An 18,779-nucleotide genomic window follows, 5' to 3' on the forward strand; every position below is an offset into this window, starting at 1 on the left:
TAATAACCTGTACACTGTTACACAGCCAGCAAGGAAGAGCCAGCCCACACTTGTGTGACTCTGGAACTCATGCCATCTCATTCCTCCATCCTAGCCAGACCCTGGCCCCAGGGAGCCAACCACATGGAACCTTGGACTCATAGAGCCGTGGAGCTGGAAGGGACCTTGACAAAGCTGAAGGAATCCCTTCTTTGTCAGAAAATGGAAACTGCCATTGCCTGGAGACAATTCCACCTGCCCCCCCCCCCCCCCAACCCCCTGCCACAGCCCTTTGAGTAGTGGGTTAGGAGACTTTCAGCCATGTCAACCAGCAGTTCTGCCACTTGCCAGTTGAGTGACCTTGAACAGGTCACTTTCTATCTCCAGCCCCAGTTTCCTCCTCTATAAAATGGACATAATACTTCTTGCTGCTAAGGTAGTAATGAGGATTAGACACGAGTGTTACTGTCTATAGCAGGTTCAGCTTGTGTCTGGCCTGCAGTCCGCACCCAGGAGCTAGCTCTAGTGAGAGGCCCAGATGAGCTCTTTGCTGGCAGGTCTGTAACTGTCCCAAAAGCCGTGTCATGAGCCAGCTTCCAGGTCTCCTGTTTAAACCGTTTGGTGGCCTGCCCAGCCCTTTTGGGTACCAGGTGGCAAGCAGGAAGTTCCTTGTGTTTGCAAGTTACCTGGGAGAGCTTAAGTGTTACCAGCAGGGGTGATTTTGTTCCTCCCACTCCCCACTCTCCTGATGTAGCCTGGGGTCAGCACACAGACCTGTACATTTAGGGCACTTACTCTCACACTCGTGTTCTTGTACCATACATACTCCCTCTGTGTGCCTTCTTGGAGGCCCAGCCTCCCCCGATTCCATTACTGCTCTTAACAATTTTAATGGATTCAGAAAATTTTTAGAGTTTTAAAAATTATTATTATTATAGTCTATGGTAGAATAGTTATGGAAGCATATAAAATAACACTCTCCCTCCTCTCCTCAAGCCCCTAGTTGCACTGCATGGAAGTATCCATTGTTAAGTTTCTTCTAGAAATTTCCTAGGTATATTCAGAGGTGTATATAATCTTTTTTTTTTAATCAAATGGGATTGTATTATACAAATTGTTCTGTGTTTTGCTTTTTAAAAATGTAGTGTGTCATAGACATCTTTATCAGCAGGTGTGGCTTTAGTCTTAAAGACTGTGTAGTATTCCATTGTCTGGAGGGAACATGGTGTAGTGAACCAGTCCCTTCTTGGTGGACCTGTCTGAGGGGTGTATGTGTGTGTGTGTGGTTTTGTCTTTTGTGGTTTTTTTTACTGCTACACGTGAAGACCCTGGAGCAATTAATGTTTGTGAATTGGTGTGAGTATATTTGTAGGATAAATCCCTAGAACTGGCAGTGCTGGGCCCCAGGCGTGTGCATTTTCTTTTACTTTGTTGGCTGTTATTTCATGCGTGTCTTCTGCGCACCTATTGGGCCTGTGCAGGGTTCTCAGGAGGACAAGGCCCCAGGCCCGGCCTCCAGGAGCTCACCCTCTCGAGAGACACAGGCGAGCAGACATACAAGGAGCGTTTGCTTGCCAGTGTCTGTCCATGGAGGCTTGTGGCCCTCGGGATTGGCCATGGCTGGCCTCCCAGAGGCAGAGCAGGTGAGGCCCTCGTGTTGGTCCACCCCTCTGAACGGCCCACTGAGGGGCATTCTGATGGCCAGGCCTGCCGTCTGCCTCTGTAATCTTGCCCTCCAAGCAGCCACAGCCAGCAGCATTCAGTAAAACTGCAGAAAGTGAACTGTGTTGTTCATTGTCAAAATTGTGGAGTTTAATTGAATTTAATTTTTGATAGAGGCAGTTAAGGAAAGGCAGTTTGCTGGCCCCAGTCCTAATTGCCTTTCTCACCGGATGACTGTAGTGATTTCTGCTATTAAAAACAGTAGAAAGAGAGAGAATCGTTGCACCTAGGCCAGGCCTGGGCTCTCCCGTATGTCTCTCTGGAAATCTGGGGTAGAAGGAAACTTAGCATTTGTCAAGTGCCTCCCACACTCTGGCTCCCAGCAGTCCTCAGGGAACCTGTGTGAAGCATCACTGTCTCTCTCACTAGGTGGGAAACTGAGGAGCAGAGAAACACGTGTCCAGGTCACACAGTGGACACAGAGGTGGCCCTCAGACTCAGCCAGCCCTCCTTTAGTCGCTTGCTACATTCTCTTGCCTGATTTGGACCATTGTGAGTGGCAAGAACCTGAAGTCCACATGGGACCCTGTGGCAGGCCTTCTTGCTGGGCTGAGTCACTGCACAAAGTAATAAGTGATGGTTTGAGTTGAGGGACCTCCCTGTCATCTGTTCATGCCAGGGTCCCCTAGTTGTAGGGAGGCTGGCATGCTGGGGAGGGCTCTCAGTGACCCAGTCTGCCATCACTGCTCATGGCAGAAGTCCCCCTCCCCTGCAGAGCCAAGAGGCCGCCAGGAAGGTCTCCCAAGACAGGGCTCTTCGCCGTTTCCCCAGGCTGCTTCGCTGGAGGGAGATACCAGGGCAGCACAGCTCAGAAAGAGCTATTAAGTCTGTTCCTTCCTCCTCTGACACCCACTCACAGTGACGGATTATTTGTTGTCACATCAGCTGCTTCCGGAGGCCCTTGGGCGGGGTGAGCTGGTGGCAGGGCTGGTGATGCTGCCCTGGATTCTGCTCTGGTGGCTTTTTGAGTGGCTGCTGGTGAGGTCCTGTGACCCATCTGCAGGAACTGGTTTCTTATGCTGTTTATCTTTTCCCCAGAGGGGTCTACGGGTCCACCTCTGTGTGCACAGCCCTGGAGCCTTTTCTCCCAGAATCACTCTGAGACACGTTCTCCTGGGCAGGGGCCTTTAGCCTCCAGTCTGTCCCCCCAGCCTTCATGGAAATCACAGAGGAGCCCAGTGAGGACTTCCTCGGGGCAGTGGGGTAAAGACGGACATCACTGATGATGGAGTCTTCTTGTTTGTATAACCTTGCCTCCAGGAGGAGACTAGAGCTGGACCGTGAGCAGCAGCCACTGGGCTTCCTGTGAGCGGCGGGGTCTTCAGGCCCCGGCAAGCCCCCAGGACTGCTGAACTCAGCATGCTGTAGTCCTATGAGGAAAGGCAGTGACCGAGGACTGAGGGGGAGCAGCTGGGCACAGAGCCCTCTTTCTGACTGCCCCTCCCACTTCCCACTGGCTGAGTCACTTCCTCTCTGGCTGCTGCAGGTACTCACCCCCAGGCCCGAGAGCAGGGCTTCAGGGGGTGGGGTTCACCCTGAGCAACAAGAGGGAACTCTGGTTGAACGCAGCAGTGCACTCTGTACCCCGAGGCAGTGAAGCACTGCATTGAAGAATGATGTGATGTTATATATTCTTGACAAATTGGAGCTATACATATCCTGCATTTTAAAAAGGAACAAAATCATCACACTGTTTTGGAACAGTGAAGATGACAGCACAGGCATGAATCTTTGTCATCAGGGAGTCCTGGCTGTAGCCTAGGGATTACTAATCCGCCTCCCCACCCCCAGCATCCATCCTGAGCGCAGAAGCAAATGGCTTCCAGGGGCTTCCTGGGGAGATTGCTTATGGCCTTCAGGCTGCCTGGGAAAAGGTTCATGCCTGCTTCAGAGATGGCTGTCACTCAAACTCAAAGGAAAAGCCCTCAGACAGAGCCCCCTTCCAGGAAGCTAGCAGGAGTAGAGAACAGGCCGCAGGCAACCTCCTCCAGGCAGGTGAGCTGGGCCAGGATCCCTGGGCTTTGACTCGTCAGCAGTGAAAGGGGGAAATCTTTCCCTCATAAAGTTGTGAGAATTGAAGAAAATCTCAGGAACACTAAGAGCAGTTCTTGGCAAGCAATAGACGCCCATTAAATGATAGTTTAAAAGGTATTTGCTTGGAGAGACTTGTCACCAGGAAGGTTGCTCAGCATGGAACAGGGAATGCTCACCTTTCATCCAACGTAGCCCTCGAGACCACCAGCCACAACATCCTGTCGGATCCTTCAGTCATCCCACTTTAGAGATGAGGAAACTGAGGCCCACAGAGTGGAGGTGACTCTCACAGAGGATTGGTGACTATTTCAGGGTCACAAAGCAAGTGAATGAGGCAAACTGAAATTTGAAACCAGGCCTACCTGACCCCCAAATCCACCTTGCTCTCCCATCTGGCATGTGAGTGACTGGTCCATCATCTGAAACACTTGGTTCTGTGAATTCCTCTTGGTTCCCTGGGTTGGCTTTGTAGACGGAGAATAGGCCTGTAGGGAAGATGGTGGCGCTGGTAGAAGCACCTATGCATGAATATTGAGGTGCGGTGAGGGTGACTCCCAGAGTGTGTGAGTCAGGGAGGGGTGTAGGACACTGCCCTGTTGTCTGGTGGGAGGATGTGTTAGTAACCCCGCCTTGGACTCAGCCCTTTTCTCCAGGGGGGCCCTGAAATGCACCTCCTCCAGGGCAAGCATGACCCCTCTCTCCCTGCTCACCTGATGCTTTCTGGCTTGGCAGCTCCCTAAATTCCAGGAGAATGATTGCTTGTAAGGAAGTCCAGAGGGTCCTGGACTCTCTGGTTGGCATGCTAGAACCACAGCAGACATCAGGTGGAGAAAGCAGCTAAGGAAGCAGTGTGGTCAAGTAGAAATATGTGGGATTCAGAGTTGGAAAACCTGTGTTCACATAGGTGAGCTCTTTCAACAACTAGGCAGGAGACTAAGCAGGTCTCTCAGTATTTCTGAGCTTCAGTTTCTTTTTCTAGAACACTAGAGGCCCAGTGCACGAAATTCGTGCAGGGTGGGGAGGGGGCTGTTGTCCCTCAGCCCAGCCTGCACCCTCTCACAGTCGGACATCCTTAGTGCTGCCACGGAGGCAGGAGAGGCTCCCACCACCACCACTGCGCTCGCCAGCCATGAGTCCAGCTTCTGGCGCACTGACCACTAGGAGGCAGCTCCTGTATTGAGCATCTTCCCCCTGGTGGTCAGTGCGCATCATAGCGACCAGTCATTCCTTCGTTTGGTCGATTTGCATATTAGCCTTTTATTATATAGGCTATATTCTGGGGGCGGGGCCAGTTAGTTACAATAGTGTGTCTGAAAGTGCACTGTAAGCTATAAAGCCTTGTACAAAGTTAGTTAATGTCAGGTGTGGGCTTCCCAGTAGGTCCTGAGCCCAAAATTCACCATCCAGAAAGGGGCCCAGGAAGTTTTCGAGGGAACTGTTTTCCCTCTCGTGTGGAGGGGTCTGCTCTATAAAGCATGGATCCACAGATCATCTTAGTTGGATCTTGTATTCAGGTTTCACCCTGCTCACCTCAAGTCTCATCATTCATGGCAATACAGTCAGCTAAACACAAAGCTGGGCCCGAAGTTCTCTTTTCTGGGGAAAGTAAGAGTGGTAGGAATTTTTCTGACCAGCAGAAGAACCTTCACACTTCAAACCTGGAGTGGCCAGGAGGACTGTCCCTGGTGGGAGGGGCAGGCCATGCTGTCACTCATGCTCCACGTCTTACTGCGGGAAACAGATCTTTTAGCTGAATTCAGCAAAAAGGGGCCTGGCCTGTCCTGCCTGTGAGGGGTGGGCCCAAGCTGCAGGCATGCCGTGAATGGGCTTCATTCCTCAGTGGAGGCTGCTCTCCAGCAGCAAGCACTGTCTAAGCACAGCCTCTGGCCATCAGCCAGCCTAGAAAGCCATGCCTCAGGCACCCAGACATTTCTGACACGAGACTTTTCCTGGACAGACTCTTCCCAGCACCACTGCAGCCCAGTCACCTACCACTATGTCATCCCCCACACCCCATCTCTCTGATCCTGGATTCTGTCTCCTGCCATGAGCTGGTAGACCATCCATACTTCTGGGTCCCACTCCAACCCCTGGCTTCTAGTTGGGTGATCTCAAGCTCTGTCCCCCGCCCCATATGGGCTTTAGTGCCTTCCGGGTGTACAACAAACAGTTCTGCACCCTTCGTTTTCTCATTCAGCAGTTTTCCAGGCACTGGGTGAGGTGCAGAGAAGCAGAGATGAATTGGGGTTGCTCCCAAAGGGTTGCACACAACCTGGGGTAGGGGCATTCAGGAAGGTAAGCCAGTGGTACAGCACAGCAGGAGGGGACAGGTATGCTCAGGTGCCCTGGGAGCTGGAGTTGAGGACTTAGTGCAGAAAGTGGCAAGTGAGGACTAAGGGAGAAAGACAAGCCAGAAAGACAGAAAGGGGAGGGCAGGCAAACCTGTTCATTGCACAATCAAGGAATTGTGTCATTTGGTGTGGCTGGATGTAGGAGGCATAAAAGGGCAGTGACACTGGAGAGGTAGCCTGGGTCTAGCCGGGCTCACTGAGGAATTTGTTTCTTCCTGAAGACCACGGGAGTATTGGAAGACCCCCCACAGCAGAGACAGACAGATACTACAGCCCCAGGTCCCCAAGCAGGGGATCAAGTGCAGCTGCTGGAATCTGTTTGTCCAGCCCCAATTACATAGGCAGCTGAGGTGGGGTCTTCTAGTGGAGTCATTCCTGCATCCTTCCTGATCAGCATCCTGGGGAGCAGTGTCCCATCCTGGTGCCAAGAGAAACCCTTTTTAAGATGAGCTGCAGAAAGACGCCACCAGGCGGCAGACCTGGAGATTGCACAAAGGCATCTCCCCACCCCCATCCCCATTCCTTTAGTAGTGTTTGGGGTGGGGAAGGAAGGGGGACAGTCAAGACAGAACTTCTGTTCATGCCAGGCTGGCTCTGCCCAACAAGTATGAGATTCCAAGTTCTGCCACTGTGGGCTGTGTACCCACCAGAAATCCCTTTGAACCTGTGAATCTGGACAGCATATTCCTCCAGGGTCTGGGGAGCTTTTTCAGCAGGTTCACTTTCTCCTCTGTCTCCAGGCACCTGAAATGAAAGGAAATTACATCATGACCCTTCACCCCCATACACTAGCATCTATCGCCTAAAAAAACAAAGACAATCTCCTACGTCCTGTACTATTCCACAATACAGTTTTCAAATTCAGAAAATTTAACATTGACACAATACTATTATCTAATACACAGTTCATATTCAAATTTCTCCAGTTGCCCAGTCATACTCTTCTTTTAACTTTTTAAAAATCAGAAAGAGAGAGAGAAACGTCAGTTTGTTGTTCTACTTACTTATGCATTCATTGGTTGATTTTTATGTGTGTCCTGACCCGGGATCAAACCCACAACCTTGGGCTTCCGAGTCATATTCTTTTTTTTTTTTTTTTTTTAACATATTTTATTGATTTTTTACAGAGAGGAAGGGAGAAGGATAGAGAGTTAGAAACATCGATGAGAGAGAAACATTGATCAGCTGCTTCCTGCACACCCCTTACAGGGGATGTGCCCGCAACCAAAGTACATGCCCTTGACTGGAATTGAACCTGGGACCCTGCAGTCCACAGGCCGACGCTCTATCCACTGAGCCAAACGGGTTAGGGCGAGAGTCATATTCTTTGTAATTCCGCTCCCCCCCCCACTCCCACCCCAGGATGACCCATCGTATTTACTTGTCATATGTCTTTAGTCTCCTTTAATCTCAAATAGTTCTTCCGCCTTTTAAAAACCTACCCAACATTGATGTTTTTGAAGCATATAGGCCTGTTTTGTTGAATGTCCTTCAGTTTGGGTGTGACTCATGATCAGATGTGGTTTATGCATTTTTAGTTAAAAAAGAAAAAGTAACATAAGTGGTGTATCTTTCTAAGTGCATCATATTAGGAGTAACATGATGCCAGTTTGTTCTGCTATTGGTGGTATTAACTTTGACCATTTGGTTAAGGTTGCAGCTTGCTTTTTTATTAATTTATTTACACATAGTGACTTTCACAGATCTTTTAATTGTACCATTCAGTCGTTTTGACAAGTGCAGAAAGTGACAAAAGTTATGTCCTTAGATAGTATAAGTTTTATGGCCCAGTATATGTGCTCTGTCCCACTCCCCCAGTCCTGCTCCAGGAGATCTTGGACTAGTGGCACTAAGTCTTAATTCCATCACCGGATCATAATGGCGGACCCATTTGAGATGGCCTCATCCTCCTACAGTCCCTTACTGTGCCCGAGTTGATAATTGCCAGCTGGTGCTCCAGCTTTTGCTTCCCCCATAGACCAATGAACAAAACAAGACGATGAGATGAGGTGTGCCTCTGCCCAAAAGAGTAGGCGCTCCCCTTGGCCCACAAGGCAACTGTACTCTGCCCTCTGCTACAGAATGCACTGGCCCTGCCCACAGCGCTCTACTCCTCCGCAGCGCAGTTAATGCCCAGGCCTCTCCTTTCCCCCACACTGAGTTGAGCATGTCACTCAGGCTGGCCATCAGATCCCCGGACTGTAGTCTCAGGCCAGCAGACAGCAGGTTTAAGGTCTCTTCAGCCTTTAATCTGGTTACCTTCCGTCTGCTCCCCACCTTCCTAACTCAGTACCTAACTATCCCCTTCTCTTTGGGCAGGAGAAATTCAAAGCTACTGTGTTTTAAACGAACAGCACAATTCATCACATGCTTACAATGTGCCAGTTGGTACTCTGCTGAGCCTGTTGTGTGGACTATCTCACTCCATCCTTAGACCAGCCTTGGAAGGTAGATATTGCACACCACTTTGCAGATACAGAGCAAATCATTTGTCCAAGATCTCATCACTACTAAGTAATGGGGCTAGGCTTTGAACCCAGGTGTGGCTCATCCAACCCTTGCTCTGACTCAGAGGTTCCCATCCAGTTCCCATCCCTTCAGCCTGAGGCATAGGATGGGGCCACCCACAGGACAGCTGGAGCCCCCAGTCCTTTCACCCCCACGTGCTATATGAGTTTCTCTTTGTTTGACAGGTAAAAGACCAACACGCATTGCTCTAACCACTTTGTTCTGCTGCCCTGGTGTCCTGTGAGCAGAGACTCACTCTGGCCTCCTCCTGGGAGCTGCTGTGGCAGAAAGGATTGAGGCTAGGGGTGGGTGGGAGTTCTGTGTGCATCCAGGTGCCAGGTGGGCTGGATAGAGGTGTGGAGCCTGCTTCAGCAGGCACTGCCCCAGGTCCAGTCCAAAGGACAGAATCCTGTACAGCTCAGAAGCTTTTTGTTGATTTGTTGGTTTTATTTTGACTGACCCAGGAAACATGGGAGTAGGGATAGGGGCTGCTGACAGGAATGGCTTCAACATTGATGGCTTCGGCCCAGCCTGATCCTGCAGTGTAGGCACAGTCCTTTGGCTCCTAGCAGGAGCACAAAAAGAGGCTGCTGACAAATTGTGGCTTCCAGCTGCTGTTGTCACACATGCACACACAGCAAGTGCTGCACTGGGCCGAGATCACAGGGACTGCCCTCGCACTCTGCCTTTACCGGTTTGGTTTGCAAGGTCACACATGTCTCCAGGAACCCAGAGCAAGAAGCCTAGGATGAGGTTGAATGCAGAACTTTCTGCACATGGGAGCAGGTCCCACAGCTGCCCTTCATGTTGCGGGGAGTGGAGGTTTGCTCGGGCTCTGTGCACATGTGAGTGTCCCCTGCCTAGGGCCATGCGTCTGCACATGTGTGAAGGCCTGGGGGGTGCTTCTGGTGTGAGTGAGGGTCTCCTTGCCTTGGCCAGGCTTCAGCTGCTTTGTAGTTGGGTGGAACTGAGGAAGACTGAGCTTGGGAGGCCTTAGTACCGTCTCTCTCTTTAGCCCACCTCCTTTTGGGGTTGGTGGTATGTCCACCATGTTGAACTGTGCCCTGCCATAGTGTGTTCTGCCGGGCTCTACCCCACCCACTATGCTGTACCCTGTCACACTACACCCCTGGACTCAGCTAGATGGGACTTAGAACCTTATGTGTTGCTAGTGGCCTGGCCTTCATTGCCTTCTGGGAGAGCTGGGCCCATATGGCCAAGCAGCTTTGGGGTGACATGACCTTAACCCCAAATTGACAGGGTAGGGCAGGCCTCCCCTCTTCTGGGCATGCCATGATGGCTGTCACAGAGTTGGCCCTTATTCTAAGGCCCACAATTTGCTCCCTAGGCTGGGCCAAGCAAACGACCCCCCAGCTCCCACTATCCAGGTTGAGAAGCGCAGCCTACAGGAGGCAGGGCTGCCAGGCTGGGTTCTCTTTCAGTGCCTCCTTCCCAGCCTCCACCCCTCAGCCCCATTGCTGCCTCCCTAAGCTTCCTGTTGAGTCCAGGTTCTAAGGGAACCAGCCATGATGTGGGAGGATACCGCACGAATAGTTGGCAGATTTAAAGCTCCAAAGACTTCCAAGCCAAGATTGCTAAGTTCCTGGGGAGCTGAGCAGTGCACCCAGGAAGCACCAGCAAACGGCTACCACTTAGACAGGCTGGGTCAGGGCTCTTCACCCCACCTGAGGACCAGTGTCTCTGGAGGAGCCTGGCCCCAAGTCCTTCTAAGACAGCGGTTCTCAACCTGTGGGTCGCGACCATCAGAAAAAACATAGCATTTCAGATATTTACATTACGATTCATAAGAGTAGCAAAATTGCAGTTATGAAGTAGCAACGAAAATAATTGTATGGTTGGGGGTCACCACAACATGAGGAACTGTATTAAAGGGTCGCGGCATTAGGAAGGTTGAGAACCACTGTAAGACCAGAGTAGCCAGAGCTTCCACATTGCAGAGCTCGCTGTGAAGGCAGGATGCCCCCAGGGAGCATTGGTACCATTTGCAGGTGTGCCTCTGAAGGGGGACACATCAGGAGGATTTGAAAGTGGGCACACCCTCCCTGTGCATTAGTGGGGGTTGAGGGGCAGGAGGGTCTGTCCTCAGTCTTTGCTCACCTCATTAGTGAGCTTGCAGCAGCTTCCGCTTTTCCAGACGCCCCTCCTCATGCTGCTTCCTTTGCATCCGCCAGCTCTGCGTGGCAAGAAGGGATGCTCAGGAAGGAAAGCAGCCTTGCTTCCCCTCCCCTGCCAGCAGCATCTTTTCCCTCTCCCTGCCCGTCTGCTCCCATCCTTCTGTCTGCCTACATTTTGGAGCAGTTCCCATGCCATTTGCTTGAGTTGAATCTTGAGTGGGGTGGGTGGGGTCAAGCTGAGCCCACTCATTGTCTGTGCTGCAGCTGCTCGCAGCAAACTGTTGTCTAGTCTAGACCATGCCTGTGCGTAGGCGCCTCAGCAGCGTCTATACAGATATGATGAGGCCTCCGAGGTGCTCTCCAGGGAACCAGGGAAAGAGAGGAGGCTTAGTGCTCCGTTAGAAAGGGGACAGGGCCACAATGGCGTGAAACCAGCTTATCTACCAGGACAGGGGCAGCTCCAGCTCAGGGCTGCTGACCTGTGAGAACTACCCACACCTGGAGGGAAGGCATCCAGCCAAGTGTGGAGTATCTGTGGGGCCAGGCACTTGGGGTACAAAGGTGTGTTTTTTTCTTATGGAATTTTTTGTCTCGTGGTGGGGGTAAGACATTAAGCATATAAACACACAAATAAATATATAACCATAAAATACGGAAAGTGCTACAAGTGAAAATTACAGGAAGCCAAGTGAGACTAGCTGGGACCCACTGGTGGTGGGGCTGTCCAGGAAGGCTTCTCTGAGGAAGTGATACTTAAATTGAGAAGGATGCATAGAAGTTAGCCAGGCAAAGAACAGGAACACTGCTCTAGGCACATGTGCCCAGCTGTGAAGTCTAAAAGCTGCTTTGTTTTTCCCTGCTTTTGTGTGAACGATTTTGAATCTGTTTCCAGCATGAGCTTTGGCAGAAGTCAAGGCGGAGCCTAGCCATGGCTTCTCCATCTGTGGACGGTCAGGGCCTACGGAGGTACATGGCCCCAGCTTCTCTCATAATGAAACCCTGGGGCTGCTCCTCAGTGACACAGCTCTGAAACAAACGGGCTTGACGGGAAGCCAGCCTGGGAGGGGCTAGAAGTACATCAGGCCATCTCTCCTACTTCCAGTTCACTGCTGGAGTCAGTCTCCTGGATTTAGAAGAAGGGCCAGAATGACAGCGTGTAAAGAGTTAAAGTAACCTGACTAGTGGATCCACACATGTTCTCAGAGTAGAGACAGCCTTCCAGGAATAATAGCAAAACAAACTAAAGGAAAAGAGAACTGTTTAACCTTTTTTTTTTTTTTCATTTTAAAAAGTTAAAAGATTAAGAAAAATGACATCCTGTGCCAGTTATATTCTTTTTTTAAAATTCTTTATTGTTTAAAGTATTACATATGTCCCCTTTTCCCCCCATTGACCTCTCTCCCCTGTTGTTCCCAGTTATATTCTTTTTTTTTCTTCTTTTTTAAAATATTTTATTGATTTTTACAGAGAGGAAGGGAGAGGGATAGAGCTCCTGCACACTCCCCACTGGGGATGTGCCCACAACCAAGGTACATGCCCTTGACTGGAATCGAACCTGGGACCCTTGAGTCTGCAGGCCGACACTCTATCTGCTGAGCTAAACCGGTCAGGGCCCCAGTTATATTCTTAATGTATAATTTCTAAAAACCAGTGTAACTAATACACAACAATAAAAAAATAGAAAAATATGGACTGGAAATTCATAAAAAATAATACATACAACCAGTAAGCATGTGAAATAAGTTCAACCTCATGAATAACTAAGGAATTATTAATTTAAACAACGATATACTTTTTATTGCCCATCAAATTGGCAGTCTTTAAAATAAGGACATAGTCCTGGGGCAGGTCCTGGGCCTTCTCGCCCACACCGCTGATGAGATATCAATTGGCTCAGCCTCCCTGAGAGCAGCCTGGCAGTATATGTGAAGCACCTTTAAAACATGCTCTCCTTTTGACCCTGCAATTCCACTTCTTAGAATTTATCTTGAGGGAGAGAGACAAGTACGCCAAGATGTAGGTGTATGGCTGTTAATAAAAATATTTAGAAATGGATAGAGTAGATGTCCATGAATAGGGGTGTGGTCCAATAAATCATGACATATTTTTACCAAGGAGACTGTGCAGCTATTTCAAGTGATGCTACAGAAGAATATTGTCATGAGGGAATGTTAATATGGTGTTTTATTTTAGTTTGTTTACAGCTTTAATGAGTTTACATACCATAAAACACTGTAAGCACACACCTATACAAACACACACAGGAAAGTCTGCTTGAATGTTAACAGCGATTACATCTGGGTGGTGAGGTCACGGATATCTTTCTTATTTTTGCATATCTGCATTTTCTAGTGTTTCTGCAGGGAATGCCAATTACTTTTGTATGAAGAAATAAATTACAGAAGTTTAGGGCTGATTGTTAAACCTCTAAAGTTTTCACTCCTGACATGGCCATCGGGTCCCCTAGATGTGGTCCTGGCCCCTCCTCTGGTCACCTCTCTCCACTCCCTGCTGCTCACTGTGTACTCCAGTGACACAAACTGCTTGGAGTTGGCTGCTTATGTGTCATTTCTTACCTTCGTACGTTTGCTCACCCAGGTTCCTCTGCCTGGCCCATTCCAGTACCACCTCCTCAAAGAAGTTTCCCCTGAGCCCCCTCACCTACCTCGGGCCAGGGCCTCTCCTTGGGATTGGGCAGCCAGCCTTCCCTGGGCATCCCTGTGGCCCTCTGCCCGCTCTGTGGAACTCATCTGTGTGCATCTGTTTCCTTGCCCCACCTCCAGGATGCTGCATTCCCAAGGTGTTAACTATAGAGAGCTAGAAGGAGTGACTCCTTTTTTAAAATCCATTCTAGCTTGTCCAGTGAGGCTCAGTGGTTGAGCATCGACCTATGAACCAGGAGGTCACGGTTTGATTTCCAGTCAGGGCACATGCCCAGGTTGCGGGATCAATTCCCAGTATGGGGTGTGTAGGAGGCAGCCGATCAATGAGGTTCTGTCTCATCATTGGTTCTATTTCTCCCTCCCTTCCTTTCTGAAATCAATAAAAAAATATATTTTAGAAACAAATTAAAATCCGAGTCTAGAGGTGTACATCTTCTAGCATCTAGCTCCTGTGTCAACCTTTTGTTTTAACCCTGGAGGAGATAGGGATTACCAGGCAAATCATAGTGATAATGACCTCCATTGGTGTTCTTTATCTGGCTCCTAAATGCACAGTATTTTTCTTAAAAGCAATTTAAGAAAATTTTGAAGATAGGAGAAAGGAAGAGAAAGCAAACTTAAAACAGCCATCCTACCCCACCCCCTGATTGACAACTTTGGGATGTTCTTCCATCTGAGAGGATTTAAGGGTCAAGGGGAGTTGGAGAGAGGAGATTCTTGGTAGTGACCTGTACAGTATACTTTGTGGGCACAAGAATCCCCGGGGCCTCATGTTCACCATTTCCCGGGGTCCACACCCCACCACACCACAGAGGTCAGAACATTGGGGGTGGAGTGGGACTCAGGAATCAGCCCTCAGGCCACTGGCTATAGGAAATTGGGGGGAAGGCCTTACTTTGGGAATAGTAAATTCCCAGCCAGCTCTCCTCTCTGTGGTGATCTCTTGGGGAACCCAATTTGCATCTGCACAAAGCCCAGTGTTCTCTCTGCATTTTACCGGCCCCTTTGAGGCAAGCTGGCTGCCCACCTCCGTAACCAGTACACTCCCTCAAGCCCCTAATTAATCCCAAGTAAAGGAGCCCTGGTTCTTTGTCACCGGGAACCTTCAGTTCTCCTCTGGGAGGGGGAGGAGGTAGCAGCGACAGCGACAGCAGCAGCAGCAGCAGCAGCAGCTGTGTGACGCATCCCCAAGTCAGAGACTTGGAGGCTGGGTTAGCGTAAGGAAATGCGCTGACTTGCTCAGTGAGAGGGGCTCTTTCTGTCTTGTCTAGAGCTGAGGATGAAGCGGAGAGCATCAGACAGAGGGGCTGGGGAAACGTCGGCCAGGGCGAAGGCTCTAGGAAGTGGGATTTCTGGAAATAATGCGAAGAGAGCTGGACCGTTCATCCTGGGTAAGCCTCTCCCCTCTGGGTGAGTGGGTGCTGGGGCAGGGGCAGGGCGCACTGGCATGCACAGTCTGACCTGCGGACGTGCAGAGTGAATTGTCACACCCACCACAGTGTGGGGTCCTAACCAACCCTGGGTCTGGCCCAGCCTCACCGCCTTAACTAGAGTCTGTTCATGGCAGTGGGAGACCCAGAGCTTTAGGTCACCCTGTACCAAGAGTTGTCACCTTTGTTGTAGAGACACCAGCCTTAGATCAGTCTTAGCTGAGAGCTAGACTATCTGTTCCCCTACGATGTCATCCATGGGAAACACACAAGCTGCACTGAATCCCAAGGGCCATCCAAGTCACTTTGTGGACCACTCTTGGAGAGCATAATTAATTCACACAGTGGTCAATATAGCCCCTGGAACTTCCTGTAAAGTTAGCACAGAAATCCTGTAGAATTGGGTATTCCCAGTGGTCCCGAGGAGCAGCTGGGCCTTCTGCGTGATGTTAGAGGTCCAGCGAGTCCTGGTTATTTATGCTCAGGGTTGCAGGTGGGGTGGGCTCTGAGGACCCTGACTCCCTAGCAGCCAGAGGCTGGGTGTGAGTTTTGCTGGGGGAACAACATCTGGACTTATGGATACAAGAGAGTCCAGCTGCAGTCATTCAGTGAGTCAGTGGTGCTCACTCTGGCCAGACCTGTGCTGTTTGCCGGGGTGCAGCAGTGAATGCGACAGACCAGTTCCTGCCCTCACAGAACTTAACATTCTAGTGCAAAAAGAAACAGTAAACAACACACAAGATCCTCACTGGAAGGCCCGGTAGGTGCCTTTAAGGAAGTAAACAAGGTGATGTGAGTAAGAAGGACCAGGAGATAGTATAGACAAGGAAGGTTCTGTGTAGGAGATGACATCGAGCTGACACCTGAGGATAAGAAGGAGCCAGCCATGTGAAAAGCAGGAGTAAAGCATTAGACAGAAGGAACAGCAAATGCAAAAGCCCAGAGGCAGTAAAGGCCTTAATGTCTTAGGAATTAAGAAGCCAGTGTAGCTAGAGCCATGGTCGGCAAATCACGGCTCTCAAGCCACATGCGGCTCTTTGGCCCCTTGAGTGTGGCTCTTCCACAAAATACCAACTTCTGTGCATGGGCCACGAAGTTTCAATCGCACTGTATGTGCACGCACGCACGTGGTATTTTGTGGAAGAGCCACACTCAAGGGGCCAAAGAGCCACATGTGGCTCACGAGCCACGGTTTGCCGAGCGCAGCTTGCTGACCACTGAGCTAGAGTGTGGTGAGTGGAGTAGAAATACACCCAGGTAGGAAGATGGGCAGGAACCTAATCACGCATGACCTTGGATGGCCACAAAGGAGTTTTGATTGCACAGTAAGAGCTGTGGAGCACTGTTACGAGTTGTTAGCAGTGCAGTGACATGGTGACATCATCGGCTTTATGCCCTGAAAGCTCAGGCAGGGTGCTCTCACAGGACAAGCAGTATACTTCAGAAATACACAAGTTCCCAAAAGCTGGTCCTTGGACCGGGGCCAGGTGGCTATATCAGGCTACCGTGGGAACCTGTCAGAGCTGTGGTTTCCTGGATTCTACCCTGGAGTTGCTAATTCAGAGGGGCACGTTGCAGCCGGGAGCTCTTTTTTTGACACATGCTCCTCAGAGAGTCCAGCCTGCACCCACTGTTGAAAACCCCTCTTTTTTAGAATGGGACTGTAAAAGCCACGTGTACCTCAGGCAGATGCACACATACCCTCCATTTTTGGAGGGGAGACCATGAAATCTCTCCCCCAGGAGAGCTGTTGTGGGGGAGTTGAGTGGTGCCCTCTGAGGAGAAGAGCGAGCCAAAGACCAGGTGGTGATGGTGCCACTCTAGATAGGCTTTTGAGCAGTAAGGCAGCTGATCTCTGTGCCGCAGGTCCCCGTCTGGGCAACTCACCGGTGCCAAGCATTGTGCAGTGTCTGGCGAGGAAAGATGGCACAGATGACTTCTATCAGCTGAAGGTAAGTGAGGCACCTGAGGCCAGGGTCCCGGGGACTCGGCCGTCCTGCCAACCTGGCTCCCTTTCCTCTCCCTTCGCACCTGCACCACTTGTGAGCAAGAGTGGCACTATTTCTTCCCGAGAAACAATCAAGTTCACAGGCTCTCTCTGAACAACTCTTGATTTAACGAGCTTTACCTGTGCATAAATTACATTGCCGTCACATTAAGAAAAACTGTTGCACTTCGTAGGTGTGTGTGTGAGTGTGTGTGTAAGTATTGCATGGGAGAATGTGACCCCCTGCTTTTCCTGTTCTGGTCACTCTGCTCTATAAAGTAAGGTTTTTTGGGTTGTTTTTCTTTTTGTGTGTGTGTGTGCCTTCCTAAAGATCCTTACCCTTGAGGAGAGGGGGGACCAAGGAATAGAAAGCCAAGAGGAGAGGCAAGGCAAGATGCTGTTACACACCGAGTACTCTCTGCTCTCCCTCCTCCACACACAGGATGGCGTGGTTCACCACCACGGGCTCTTCCAGGTGAGTGGCTGCCTGTTCCCTCCTTTCCCTGACCCCCCACCCTGGGCTGGCACTTGCTAGGGCCACACCAGTACTTGGAGCAGCTCATCCTTGTGACCCCTGCGTGCTGGGTGTGTCATGACTTTCTGGGCCGGGCGAGCTAGAGCAGCAGTCGCCAACCTTTCGGACCTCACAGACCACCAGTGGTCTGTGGATCACCGGTTGGTGACCACTGGGCTAGAGGTCAGACTGAGTCAGCCCCACAATCCTGCTGTGATGATCACAGCCTAGCAGGAAGGCACACAGTTCGCATCTTACAGCTTTTCTTTGAAAAGCTGATTTTCTGAGAAAAGAGGAAAGCAGGAAGTCATTTAAAGACACAGGCTCATTCTACTGTTTTGTCAGGAATTGGCCTGGCCAGGGTAGAAGGGAGGGCTGTGAGGAAGAACGGGCACTTGGAGCCACCTCAGTTGTTTTTGCACCAACAGTCCTGTCCGCCCAGGCATTCCAGTTTGTTCAACAAGTGTCCCTGAGCCCGTGCCCCGATGTCCCAGGTCCCTCAGGAAAGGTGCTAATTAGCAATGTGTACCCTGAAAAGAGCCCTCCTTGGGGCGGAACTGAAATTGTGTCTTCAGAAGTAGAGAAGCGGCTCAGATGCCCAGGAGGCCGCCTACTCAGGACTCAGCAGAGCCTGCGCAGTGCCCTTAGCCAGCCGCACTGGCCGGGGCCCCTTCTTGCTCCAACGGACCTGGTGCAGGAAAGGCAGCATGGCAGGGGGTACACAAGTTTTGGAGCCAGCAGTCCTGGGTTCAGGTTGTGTGACCTCGGGCAAGTCACTCAGGTCCCCTGGCCTCAGATTCCTCATCTTTGACATGAGGATAACGACAGTGATGTCCACCTTGTTCAGTGGTGGGAAGATGAATGAGTGTGCAAAGCCCCGAGCTGCCCCGTTTGCACTCTCGTTGTGGCTGTAATTTCAGGCAGTAAAAACTCCTTGTTGGCTTGATTTCCCGAAATACAATAAATTAGAATGCCTCTCACCCCACACATATACCCCACTAAGGTCTTCATTCTGAGGCACAATTACAGGCACCTCTGTATCATTAGGCAACTCTGAAAACTAGTGTTTCCCTTAAGCATGAAGTCAAACTGAGGGAGATTGTGATTTCTTAGTACTTCATTTCTGCCAGCTTCCAAAGCTTGGCCTGGGCCATATCATTGTAGACAAGAGAACCTGGGTGATTAGTGTTTCTAGAGTCAGCTGCGTGCCAGACACTGTTGGGTCTCTGGGGAAGGGAGAACCAGAGGTGTGGATGTTCAGTCCCCGGGAGCTCCCAGGGGCTGGGTGACACCGAGGGCCTCCTCACGCTGGTAGGTCCCCGTGTTGTGCCTGTTTTTTTTTTCTTACTTGAAATGTCTTTTCAGCAAGGGAGTGGGTGCAGAACTTGCAACCGTGGTGTTGGTAGCAGGGCCCACGTAATGAGCCCTGGCTGGGGCGGGGGACTAGCACTCAGTC

The 18,779-nt window shown here is 50.6% G+C and overlaps 1 protein-coding gene and 1 long non-coding RNA gene across 5 annotated transcripts in view; one reads left to right on the plus strand and one right to left on the minus strand.

Annotated features, from left to right (window-relative positions):
* LOC132231309 (uncharacterized) overlaps window positions 1-11,770 on the minus strand; it is a 38,693-nt gene extending 26,923 nt beyond the window's left edge. Inside the window, exons 1-4 of one of the 2 annotated variants that reach the window (XR_009452022.1) lie at window positions 10,713-11,770; window positions 6,734-6,830; window positions 4,446-4,572; window positions 4,098-4,220 (exon numbers count right to left, since the gene is read on the minus strand). This is a non-coding gene — a long non-coding RNA (uncharacterized LOC132231309). Of the gene's footprint in view, window positions 1-4,097; window positions 4,254-4,445; window positions 4,573-6,733; window positions 6,831-10,712 lie in introns of both variants that reach the window. The other variant, XR_009452021.1, reaches the window with a different exon arrangement.
* STK40 (serine/threonine kinase 40) overlaps window positions 1-18,779 on the plus strand; it is a 40,078-nt gene that overhangs the window by 6,207 nt on the left and 15,092 nt on the right. For 2 of the 3 annotated variants that reach the window (XR_009452019.1, XM_059690160.1), the window contains exons 2-4: window positions 14,664-14,783; window positions 16,689-16,774; window positions 17,141-17,284. Coding sequence is in view for 2 of the 3 variants with exons in the window: in XM_059690160.1 (XP_059546143.1) it covers window positions 14,672-14,783; window positions 16,689-16,774; window positions 17,141-17,284 (342 nt within the window). In the remaining variant the exon portion in view is untranslated. The remainder of the gene's footprint in view (window positions 1-14,663; window positions 14,784-16,688; window positions 16,775-17,140; window positions 17,285-18,779) is intronic. The other variant, XM_059690161.1, reaches the window with a different exon arrangement.

The sequence above is a fragment of the Myotis daubentonii genome, chromosome 3 (assembly GCF_963259705.1).
Source record: "Myotis daubentonii chromosome 3, mMyoDau2.1, whole genome shotgun sequence".
NCBI classification, from domain to species: domain Eukaryota; kingdom Metazoa; phylum Chordata; class Mammalia; order Chiroptera; family Vespertilionidae; genus Myotis; species Myotis daubentonii.